This window comes from Hibiscus syriacus, unplaced genomic scaffold, assembly GCF_006381635.1.
Source record: "Hibiscus syriacus cultivar Baekdansim isolate YM2019G1 unplaced genomic scaffold, ASM638163v2 tig00111616_pilon, whole genome shotgun sequence".
Taxonomy (NCBI): domain Eukaryota; kingdom Viridiplantae; phylum Streptophyta; class Magnoliopsida; order Malvales; family Malvaceae; genus Hibiscus; species Hibiscus syriacus.
Window position 1 is genome coordinate 92,798 of NW_024063135.1, and position 12,192 is coordinate 104,989.

Genomic DNA, 12,192 nt, shown 5'->3' on the forward strand with positions numbered 1-12,192 from the left:
AAAAAAAATACATCCAATCTTTGCTCAGCATCTCACCCAATGTCGTACGGTCCACACGACTGCATCATCATTCCCTTGCACGATAGCCCTTTTCCACCGTCCCCTGCTAACTTGCACTGTCTGGCTTGATCAAAACCTAGCTTCCTCCTCCTGTTGTTTCCCGCTTTGTGAAGACTATTGTTAAGATTTTCAAGCGGCTTCAGGTGGTTCTCCAGGTTTTAATTCTTTTTTTTTCTTTCCCCAATTTATTTGATAGATTTTTAAAGCAATGGATTTGGAACTTTTACCCTAGAACTTTGGGGTTTTATGGAGTTTCGATTGAAGAAAACCAAGAAACAAGAGAAACCCATTTTTGGAAACGTGTTATAACAATGGAATCTAGTGATATAGAGAATTGGATTTTTGTTAATTGTCATGCCTCACTTTGAAACACCCATGAGCAATGTTTGTTAAGGGTTCATGATTTGATTGGTTTATGTTGTTCTTCGTTGTTTAGAATCTTTGTTGTAAATGGGAAATGTTGAAGTACCAAAGTGGCTTAAACGGTTGCCATTGGCACCTGAATTTCGGCCGACTGACACGGAGTTTGCTGACCCCATTGCATATATATCAAAGATTGAGAAAGAAGCTAGTTCTTATGGTATATGTAAGATTATTCCACCATTGCCAAAACCATCGAAAAAGTATGTTTTTAACAATTTGAATAGGTCGCTCTCCAAGTGTCCGGAATTAGGAAGTGATGTGAATGTAGACTCTGTTTCGAGTTTTGGGGATAGTGGTGGTGATGAAGGTGAAAGAAGGGCGGTGTTTACGACTCGACATCAGGAGCTGGGACAGAGTGGGAAGAGAATGAAAGGGGTGGCTAATAGTCCACTATGTGGTGCTCAGAAGCAAGTGTGGCAAAGTGGGGCAATTTATACATTAGAGCAGTTTGAATCCAAGTCTAAGACATTGGCAAAGAGTTTATTGGGCTTGCTTAAGGAGGTATCACCGTTGCATATCGAGGCATTATTTTGGAAGTTGGCTTCAGAGAAGTCTTTATATGTGGAATATGCTAATGATGTCCCTGGATCAGGTTTTGGGGAACCAGACAATCAATTTCAGTATTTCCAGAGGAGGAGGAGGAAGAGGATGTCATACAGGAGGAAAAACTCTGAATTCAAGAAAGATGAGATCGATACTGTAAATAATTCACACAGGGATGAGATTAAAAATACATCCGTTAAAAGTGACCTAGATAAACGTGTAGAAACACCCAAGTCATCAACTACATTGTCAACCATGGCATCAGATGGAAGTTCTCATTCTAAAAGAAAGAATGGAAATGCTGACAGTGATATGGAAGGTACCGCTGGTTGGAAGCTATCAAATAGTCCTTGGAATCTTCAAGTGATTGCTCGCTCGGCTGGCTCAATTACACGTTTTATGCCTGATGATATTCCTGGTGTTACTTCTCCCATGGTTTATATTGGCATGTTGTTTAGCTGGTTTGCATGGCATGTTGAAGATCATGAGCTTCATAGCATGAATTTTCTTCATACTGGCTCTTCAAAGACTTGGTATGCTGTTCCTGGAGATCATGCATTTTCTTTTGAGGAAGTTATCCTCACCGAGGGTTATGGTGGTAACATTGACCGCTTAGGTATGTCACTTTTTTTGTCGTCTTATATTAGGTTGTTGAGAATTACATCGGGGTTGGATTCAAGAATGTATTGCATGATTTTATTTCATGGTTTATGGATCATAGTATATATTTTTGTTGGCATGATTTCATTTCATCATATATTAGGAACATTTGATATCCTATCGGTCGTAATTGATTATTGCAACTTTTATATCTTTCTTGTAAGTTGTAACTCAGTTTCAGTATCCTTTATTGCCAGCTGCTCTGTCATTACTGGGTGAGAAGACAACTCTTCTATCACCTGAATTGATTGTCACATCTGGCATTCCTTGTTGTAGGTGAGTTGATTATATTCTTTTGAATAATTGTATCCTTAGTCTCCCTTGATCCCCTAATGATATTGAACTTGCAGATGTGAGGATGTTAACATCCCATTCTTGGAAAACTTTTGAGGCTTGCTTTGTACTGCAGAGTCTGCGATTTGGTATTTTCTTCTGAAATTTTGAAGTTCTACTTTATTCTGTTGTTTCTTCAGGTTAGTACAGAATCCTGGTGAATTTGTTGTGACTTTTCCGAGAGCCTACCACGTAGGATTCAGCCATGGTAATTTCCTTATAGTTGATTTTCACCTTTATGAGAATTTCATCAATTGTGTTGCTCCCGACTGGGGATCTAATACCTGCACATTTATGTTCTATCGACTATTAGAAGCACAGAATAGAAACTGTGCAAATATTAAATGAACATGTCTTATTCAAGAAATCAATTTTTTTAATAGGCACACATTTTAGCTTGACATGATTTGGTAAGAATGGATACCTGCAAATATTAAATTATCGGCATGGCATAACAAATGTGCTTATCTTCGGAAAATTTTGAGGCTCCAAATGGAATTGATATGTTTCTCTTACTCTGTCAATTTTGGAAATTAACGACTCGTAATTATGAGAGAAATAGTTCTCTTTTTCCCTTTTAAATTTTCTTCCTTCTGGAAAAGAACTAAAAGGGAGGGGACAGAGAAGAATTTCATTGTCAAAGCATTTTGGTCTAGGCTGGTTGGGTGGGGGATGAGGCTATCTATATCATCAGTGAGCAAGGTCTTGCTGATGGTGATCTCATTCATGATCATGCTTAAAGGTATTTAAAATGAGTTCTGAATGTGGGCGTCTTATGTGAAAAGACCCTTATGATGTATGTGATTTTACCATGGAACTAGAATTAGGATCAACGAGAAATTATCGGTGTGTACCAATGTTTCATAAACCACCATAATGCAGAAGGGCCTTTTGGTGTGGTCATCGTGAACCTATATCTGAATATTGTCTGAAATTATGTTGCTTTGCTTTTTCATTGCTTTTGAAGTCCCAATGTCCAATGCATATCCACACATATTTATGGAGATATGATCCTCCCTGGACCATCCAAATACATTGAAATCTGTGAAAAAAATTGAGCATACATTTACCATGGACTTTGTTATCTCTTTCCAATTTTCATCGTTTGCCATGGTCAATTGTTTTACTAAACAGGTTTTAATTGCGGGGAAGCTGCAAACTTTGGAACTCAACAGTGGCTTCAAGTCGCTAAAGAAGCTGCTGTGCGTAGAGCGGCTATGAACTATCTTCCAATGCTTTCTCATCAGCAGCTGTTATACCTTTTGACCATGTCTTTTGTGTCAAGGTCAGTTTGTATTTATCTAAGCAAAACATGGACATATGTTATGCAATATCTGTTAGTTCAGAAATCTGGCAATATGAAGATTTATATTATTGATATTTCTTTGCTCAATGGATGAGGGTTGCCCAATGCAGATAGCATGTCAAGAATTGAAACAGTGGGCCTACAGGCAGCTGTTTCTATTTCTAATTTAAAGTTAATAAATTTAAGGCTCGGTATAGTAGTATGCTATGTTGCTCCGACTGTTTATATTTGTTGAGTACTTATGTTTGAAACCTATGTTTTTAGTTGTTAGGACAATATGTAACAAAAATTGTGGCATTCTTTTTGTTTATAAGGTTTAATCAACCGCAGTTAATCCTTGATAATTCACCAATTATGCCTCCTTCTTTTTTAATTGTTTTATTTATTTATAACAATTTTAGACACAATGAACTGTGTATTTAGAACAATCTGTAACCAAAATTATGGCATTATTTTTGTCCTTTAATCAACTGCAGTTAATCCTTAACTCGCTAATTATGCCATTTTTTTAATATCAAGCTTAATGAACATAGGGTTCTGCATAAATCTTTGTATTTCCTTGCATTATTTTTCTAAAATTTGGTTGTAATAATATCTATTGAGCTGTCTCGTGTCTCAAGTCTGTTTCACTTAATTTGTTTCCATTACAGGATACCTAGATCCTTGCTTCCTGGTGCTCGCAGTTCTCGTCTGAGAGATCGCTTGAAGGAAGAACGAGAGGTGCTAGTAAAGAAGGCATTTATAGAAGATTTGTTAACCGAAAATAAATTGTTATCTCTTCTTCTAAAAAGAGAATCGACTTATAGTCCAATAATGTGGGACCCTTTGTTACTTCCTTATACGAGCAAAGATTCCGAATTACCCAGCAGAACTGCTACAGATTCTATGATGCTGCAAGAAAATATTTCTGACATTCACATTGAAGACAAATCTGATCAAAAGAATCTCTTAGATGAGATGAGCTTCTACATGGAAAATCTGAACTATTTATATTCTAATGATGACGATTTGACATGTGATTTACAAGTTGATTCGGGGACATTGGTCTGTGTGGCTTGCGGAATTCTAGGTTATCCGTTTATGTCTGTGGTACAGCCATCTGAGGGAGCAATGATGGAACTACCTGCGAATCATGTTTCAAGTCAAGGTCCAGCAGTCTTGGAAACTAAGAGTTCTTGCCTTGTCAAGGGCTCAGTTTTGGGTATGGGACCCCTTCCTCGTAAATTTTTGTTTCTCAAGTTTATCATCAGTTCATTTCTGACATAATGGTGTCCATCACTCAAATTGTCACATACATGTTCTGATTATTTTCGTGTGAGTTAAATATCTGTTGCCCTAAACTTGGAGGCTAGAACTTATGTATTAATTTTTCTTGAAGTACTTGTGTCCAACAGCTTTGTTTGACTTATATATGGACTTGGATATGATATGCTGGATACATACTTATATCCTACACTCACACCCAAGTCCAGTAGTAACATAGGTTGGATGTGCTATGATTTTCTCAATATTGAGGTTTATGAAGAGGGTTGAATGTTTTCCATTGAGGCTATAATTGTTTTCACGGTAGAAATTGAAGGCATATCATTGAACCGGAGTTTGCTTTACCATCTTTTCAGGCTTCTCAAATGATAATTAAAGTAAACCTATTCCTTTATTCTGCAGACAATCTCAATCATGTTGCAGATCTATCACTTCCTTCCAAGGAGTCACCATTACAATCAATAACCAAGTTTTCCAAAGGATGGAACACCTGTAATAAATATTTGAGACCTCGGATTTTCTGCCTGGAGCATGCTGTTCAAGTTGATGAGCTTTTGCAGTCCAAAGGTGGAGCAAAAATGCTGGTAATTTGCCATTCAGGTAAGATTGACTTTAGATCTGCCTGCCCCATTATTCTATTCATCAAATCAGTTTATCTACATTTAGGATGCATTCCTGTTTTTATCGATGACTGATCAAAAAGTAGAAAAGAAAAGCAAACCCATGACGTGACTACCCATTCCTGACATCCGTTTCTGCATCATACTTGACAGGGTATGGAGATATGATCTAATGATCCTCCAAATACATGAAAATTTGTTTAAAAAAAAACTTGAACCCATCCCTGTTGGATTCATACCCGAATCTGAAACACCCAAATCTGAGTGTTTCATTGACAATCAAATACAGCCTTTTATAGCCTACAAGAGTGTTCAACTATTTTGGAATGTTAACATAAACTAGGCAAGTCTAAATCATAAAGAAATCAGTATTGATTTCAGTATTTACATCTTGCATTGGTAATTTTTGGAAATTATTCCTTAATCATTGCCAGATTTTTAGGGGTATATCTTCTTAAAAATCCGGATAAAAAATGTCAGATTTTGTTGACATAACATAGGTCTGTAATTGTAATATTTGCTGCTATCTGCCTTTCAACCATTTTATATATTTGCTTCTTTGTTGTAGTTTTGAAATAGTTCTTTAGATCTTTTCTCTGATCTGTCAGATTATCAGAAAATAAAGGCACATGCAATACCAGTTGCGGACGCTATTGGCATCCCTTTTAATTACAATGATGTTCTACTAGATGCTGCATCCGAGGAGGATCTGAATTTGATCAATTTTGCAATTGATGATGAACATGATGAAATTCGGGAAGACTGGACCTCCGATCTTGGTGTTAACTTGAGGTACTGTGTCAAAGTCCGGAAAAACTCCCCATTTAAGCAGGTTCAGCATGCACTACCATTGAGCGGTCTTTTTGCTGATAAATACAGCAGTTCGGAGTTATTAAACATAAAATGGCAGTTGCGGAAATCCCGTTCAAAAGGCAAGTTGAACCACCCATCACCATCCAAACCACATCAAAGCCTCAAAACGGAAGTAAATAAAATATTGGTGGAAAATCTCGATAGCAACATTTCTAATTATGGACTTAAATTAATTCACTATTCAAGAAGGAAAAAAAGAAAACAGGATTATTCTACTGGAGCTGGTTGGGACAGTGAAATGTTAAAGAATGACTTGCCAAGAGAAGATTTGGATGCGTCCAGTCAACTCATTGATGAACATGGTGGAAATAAATCCAAGATAAATACCAGAAGTGAGTCAATTCGGATACAACTTGAAATCCTGCCTTCCTCGGTGGTAGAAAAGGACCAGAACAAAATTTTGGAGGAATTGGATCCGGACGATGAAACTCGGAGTTTGACAGCCTGTGCTAGTTCTCAAAAGAAAAGCGCGATCAAGCTTATGGAGAGTAACAGTAAGAGTGATGAGATTTCTCCTGCCGATGAGGGTTCTAAATGCTGCATTTTTGCGGATGATGAAAGGTATGTGGAGAACTCTACCATTGCTACTGAGGTTTGCAATCCATTTTCTGAAGGACAGAGTGAGGCACTGGCTTCTGGCTATGGTTCGACAGATCTTGGTAACTCAACAAGTTATCATTCTGCTCAGCGATGTGCTGGAAGATTTTATCAAGGATTGGGGGGCATGACTGTTCCAAAAATTTCCATAAACTCATGTATGACGTCTGAGAACGAAGTGCTGCAAAAAACTGAAGCTACCAACAGAAATAACTGCAAGGCGATGTTAAGATCTGAGGATCGTGATGGTACAAATTCCAAGAATAAAGAACAGCAGCAGGAAATCCAGATTAATGCAAGCAAGGAAGGGCTTCTATCTGGTTCTGTCATGCCAGGGCGAATTGATCGGTCTGCTAACTTCTCTGTTGAAGAATATTCCACAACTTCCAAGAATCCCTGTATCAATCATACTGATGTGACCTTAGATGTTGAAGTATTGCAAGAAACTCGAGCTACAAAAAGAACCGCTGAGGATGAAGTTACAACCGGTTCCAATTTGCCAATCCAAGAAAAGCACCCTACTCACTTGGTGATAGAAGCTTGCTCTGAGGTCCACCGAGATAGTGGTTCTCGGGAGAAGCTGAATGATGCTGCAATTGCAGATGAAGAAACTGTTTCTTGCTGTCATAGTCCTGTAAATCTGACAACTATAGCAACCCAAAGCTACTCAAGAACAAATAGAGAGACTCATACAACCGTGAATGCAAATGATGGCGGGGAAGTTTGTTCTTTTGCAGAGAATGAAGCTCACGGGTCTGTTATGACAGGTTGTAAGCCAAGTGCCATCTATGTAAGAAAGAAGAAGAGAGAACTGGAGGAAACACTTGAGACGGGTGGTGGTAATGGCTTTATTAGAAGTCCATGTGAAGGGTTGAGGCCGAGGGCTCGGAAAGATGCAACCAGCAGTCTTAATGCGTGTAAAGCATCTTCTGAGGGGCTGCCAACCAAAGAGATGAGGAAACCTTCTGTTCATACCCAGAGTAAGAAAACAATAAAAAAAGGGTCTCATGGATGTGACCTGGAAGGCTGCCATATGAGTTTTGAGACGAAGGAAGAATTGAGGTTGCACAAACGGAATCGGTGTGCGTACGATGGATGTGGAAAGAAATTCCGTTCCCACAAATATGCAATCCTTCATCAACGAGTCCATGAAGATGATAGGCCCCTCAAGTGCCCATGGAAAGGTTGTTCCATGTCATTCAAGTGGGCATGGGCTAGGACTGAGCATATACGGGTGCACACCGGAGAACGCCCTTATAGGTGCAAGGTTGAGGGATGTGGCCTCTCTTTCAGATTTGTGTCTGATTTTAGCCGGCATAGACGAAAAACCGGGCATTATGTGGACTCTTCACCCTGAAAGTTTGTCACTATAGGCAGGCTTCATCTGTAATGCACCAGGGCATGAACCGAACTTGAAGATTCTGATTAGGCATAGGTTAAGACTGAACTGATCCTTTTGTAGATTGGCATTCTCCACTCATTTGAATGCTATTAAGAGTGGAAGATCCTTCCTGTCACTTGTATTATGACAATCCTTTTACTCCCCCATTTTTCATTTTTTTGAACACATAATTCAGATGTAAGATTATGATCCTCCAAATGGTTGTTCATTAATTAGTTTTGAGTTAGTTTTACAAGTAATTTAATTTATTAATAATGAAAATTTCATGAGATCAATCCGATTAAAAAATAAAATTCTGAGTTAAATCAATTTTTCATTTAAAAGATCATAGTAAATCTACACCACAATAACTTCTGAAACAAGCAAACACAAATATAAGCTGAAACATTTAAAAAAACCCCGGAATTTCTCAAGATAAAGTTTCAACCTCATTTATTTCGGTATCACGAAGCTCAAATAAAACAGCTAAAGATCGGCATTCTGATAAGCTTGAAGATGATCGCCGGCAAGCCTGCAAATCCTCCATTCAGGCAACACTTGAGCACCCATTTGTTCATAAAACATAATGGCATTTACATTCCAATCCAAAACCACCCATTCGACTCTACCGTACTCCATTTTCACCGCTTGCTTCGCCACCGCCGACAGCAATATTTTCCCAAACCCTTTCCTCCGGTAGCATTCCCTGACGAACAAATCCTCTATATAAAACCCTGGTTTCCCCAGAAATGTCGAGTAGTTCGGGAAAAACAAAACGAACCCGGCGATCGCAACTTGATCATTTCCATAGCGAACCGAAAAGGCATCTTTTTCAGGGTCGTCTAAGGGGAGGTCGAAATAGAAAGTTTTCTCTATGGGGGTGAAAGAGGGGGAAGGGAGTGGAGGAATAGGAGAAGAGGAAAGTTCGAGGAGGAAAACTGTGAAGGACTGGAAAGGAGGGGAGATGAAAAGGGTGGAATAGAGGGAGGATTTTGTGGCGGTGAAGAGGTGGGTCAGCCTTTCAAAGACGGCCATTTGGTGGATTAGTTTGTGGATGAAAGGGACGTCTAAAGGGGTGGCTAGGCGGATCCTGGCGAACACAGGGTAGCCTGTCGGGGTTGTTTCCGCCATGGATGGGTCCGGACATCGGATGGTGGCGGCGGTGGAGCTGCGGCGGCCATTGGATTAGGAGGTGTTTGTGAGTGAGAAGACAAGTGAAAATTTTGAGAGGTCTCTAGGGAGTGCAATGTAGAGAATGGAGGGTGGAGTGGGGAATTTAAGGAATTTTATGCGGTGGATTTTGTGGTAAACATGTAATTTCAGTGGAAAAGGGAGGGTATTTGTCTCAAAATATTTTTAATAAAAATTAAAGAAATCTAATTTTAAAAAAAAATCAAATTATAATAAACCTCGGCTGTGCAAAAATATCAGAAAAACGTTTAGCTATGAAAATTCAATAGTTTCAGCTCTTCCTTGTCACCTGTCAGGGGATATATGTTTCAGTGCGTAAACGCACCCAACACTCATCCTCAACCTGATCTCATTTAAACTAGCTGTTCATTGTTGAAGACAACCCCTAATTGTGTTCGTTATTTACTCTTCAATTTTTGAACTGTTATCTATTTTTAAATTATTCGCCTCAGTGCATTGAAAACTTCTAAATAACATTTAAGTTTATTAATTTAAAATTCATTCTCATTTCTGTAACATCAAACAAACATATTCGCAAATGGAGACTACACTGTTCGGGTTTGGGGTTCATTTAATAAACAAGACTGAAAAATGTCGAAGAAAGCCCATCACTTCTATTTTGCGTTTTTAAATGGCTCCCTTTCCAGCTAAATCTTCAAGAGTTAGATTGAGGGTATCAACAGAGCCTTTCTTCACTTCTTCCCCACGAGCAGCTAGATAATCTTCTATGCTTCCGGGTTCCCCAAACCACCCGAGCCGATCGGCGATCAGATGTAAATTATTACACCCTCCACATCTTGCCACCACCACGCCTTTCTCATACGATTCACGGCATACTGTCTTCACAGACTTTGCACGTAAATATCATTGCAAGATCATTCTTGCCGACATTTTCAAGTTAGACATAGCAGTATGCTTCACGGCAGAACCGTTCGTCTCAGAAAGTACATTAGCCAAGCAAGAAGCAGGATTTAAACTGTCAGCTTCGTGGATCTCGTGTTATCATTAGCCTGGCCGGAAGGATCGGGTTGATTCTGGAGCCATCTTCTAAAAAAGTCATACCTAATGCCCAAGGATACACTTGCAGAAGATATGGCAGTCGAAGGTCTTGTCAGCAAAGAGTTAACATTCAGAACTATAAAGGCAAAAAGAATTGCAATCTATGCTTCTCCGAATCTTCATTTTTCTTTGAAGTACCCATGTCCGATACATTTTAGGACAAGAGTACTGGGATGTGACCCCCTAAAGAGACTCTTTTATACGGAAATGCTTAGAAACTGAACACATCCGTGTCAGACATATCCGTATCCGGCACTCACCCCCATGTTTGAGTAACATAGATCAAGTTAAATTTCACCATCTCTGAAATTTTACAGACTTTCAATCTTTGCACAAGTATCAAAGTAATATATATACACACATATAAGAATATGCACACGTATGAACTCAAATTTCTATCCCAATATTTTTTTCATACATTGTGGGAAAAAATGGGAAGGGAGGGGATTATAAACTTATGTTACTCAGACTTGAGTTTGAGTGGCAAACACTTTTGTCCGAAATGGTTACATTCATTTTTTCTGAAGATTTATATATTTGGAGACTCCGTGCATCAAATATGAGTGTCAAACATTGGTACATCAAGAAAAAGGAAGAGTAACATAGGTTATAGGCTATAGCCAATGAGTGTAACTTTCTTGGCATATCTAATGAAAAAAGAAAAGAAGGCCTAAAGTCCATCAATCAGTAGACTTTAAAATTTAAACATGACAATGAACATACATAAGCTTCATTATCCAGTACTAAATCATAAACTTGTTTTGATTTTCAGTTGCCATTCCTCAAGGGAATCTGCTAAATGCGTAGGATTGAGAAATGATGGAAAGCTAACCCCTTTAATTCACAGCTAGAAAACATGAGTCTGTTACACTAAAATGACTATTACCATCTCAACGACCAAAAAAATTTCTAATGCACAAGAACTAAATCTTACCAATCAAAAGTAAAAAAGAACGAATGAGATAACTGAAGCCAAAGCCACATTTGAGGATCTTGAATCCGCCGTGAACTGAACAAGATCCCATTCCAGTCGGAGGTTCTCACCAAAATTGTTACTAGATCTTTGAATGAAAGTCCCGGTAAAATTTTCTAAATAACAGATTCCTACTTTTTTTGCATAAGCAAAGATTTGATTGATGAAACCAGCCAATGAGCTAAACACAATGAACCAACTAAAAATGTGAAACCATTAGGCCCCTAGCTGTAAAGAAGTGCCTATGTACCACATCTGCATCTATACAATTCAGAACTAGCAATTTTGTTTGAATTATTTCCTTCACAAAGAATACACTAACATTTGCATAAATTTCTATTTCTCATAAATCAAACTTAGATTCATCACAATCACACCTGTATGCACAATTCCCCGGCATTAAACTACTTTTTTTTTATAGAAGTTGGAGGTCTCATTAAAAACTCCCTTCGTATTCATTCACATACTAAGAAGTATGTTAGCGAACATTGGAAAGAAGAAAAGAGTACCTCATAGTTTATTAATAATAATACCCAATACATAAGACACCACGGAATATCCTCCTATGGTGATATACACCATTACAACAAACACCTTAAACTCACACATCGTCATCCAAAAGCCACAGTCGACTATCACCTTATTTCTAAGTTACACCTCCAGCAATAGGAAAAAAAACAACGTAAAAGAACATAATGCAAAAGAAAAGCAACACCTGCAACCATTTAAACTAAATCAAAACAACAATTGAAGATAAGAGATCTAATAAGATTCGTCTTCGTCAGGGGCCCAAGAGTTTGGTTTGAATGAAGGCTCAATCTCATGCACTATGATTTTGAAGGAGTTACACCGACCTTCAATTCCAACGTCGCATCAATTATTACATCAACCTTTGTGAGGACCTGAATTT

The 12,192-nt window shown here is 38.3% G+C and overlaps 1 protein-coding gene and 1 pseudogene across 3 annotated transcripts; one reads left to right on the forward strand and one right to left on the reverse strand.

The window, feature by feature from the left end:
- Positions 1 to 58: 58 nt before the first annotated feature.
- LOC120165842 (probable lysine-specific demethylase ELF6) lies at positions 59 to 8,240 on the forward strand. 3 transcript variants are annotated; one of them, XM_039175282.1, is made up of 8 exons: positions 59 to 683; positions 771 to 1,642; positions 1,884 to 1,962; positions 2,160 to 2,227; positions 3,154 to 3,304; positions 3,976 to 4,526; positions 4,991 to 5,188; positions 5,817 to 8,240. In XM_039175282.1, exons 1-8 carry the CDS (start codon positions 511 to 513, stop codon positions 8,033 to 8,035), a joined length of 4,311 nt encoding a protein of 1,436 aa, XP_039031213.1. In that variant the 5' UTR covers positions 59 to 510; the 3' UTR covers positions 8,036 to 8,240. The 3 variants fall into 3 exon arrangements, with proteins under 3 accessions (XP_039031213.1, XP_039031211.1, XP_039031212.1); XM_039175280.1 differs by having other exon boundaries at positions 60 to 1,642; XM_039175281.1 differs by having other exon boundaries at positions 61 to 1,642; positions 5,012 to 5,188; positions 5,817 to 8,239.
- A 183-nt stretch (positions 8,241 to 8,423) lies between these two features.
- On the reverse strand, positions 8,424 to 9,298 carry LOC120165845 (annotated as a pseudogene).
- Between the last annotated feature and the right edge of the window lie 2,894 nt (positions 9,299 to 12,192).

Coding starts and splice junctions, on each gene's coding strand:
- LOC120165842 (XM_039175280.1), top strand. CDS start 511: ATGGGAAATGTTGAAGTACCAAAGTGGCTTAAACGGTTGCCATTGGCA. Junction 3,305..3,975: donor ACCATGTCTTTTGTGTCAAG/GTCAGTTTGTAT, acceptor TTTCCATTACAG/GATACCTAGATCCTTGCTTC. Junction 5,189..5,816: donor GCTGGTAATTTGCCATTCAG/GTAAGATTGACT, acceptor CTGATCTGTCAG/ATTATCAGAAAATAAAGGCA.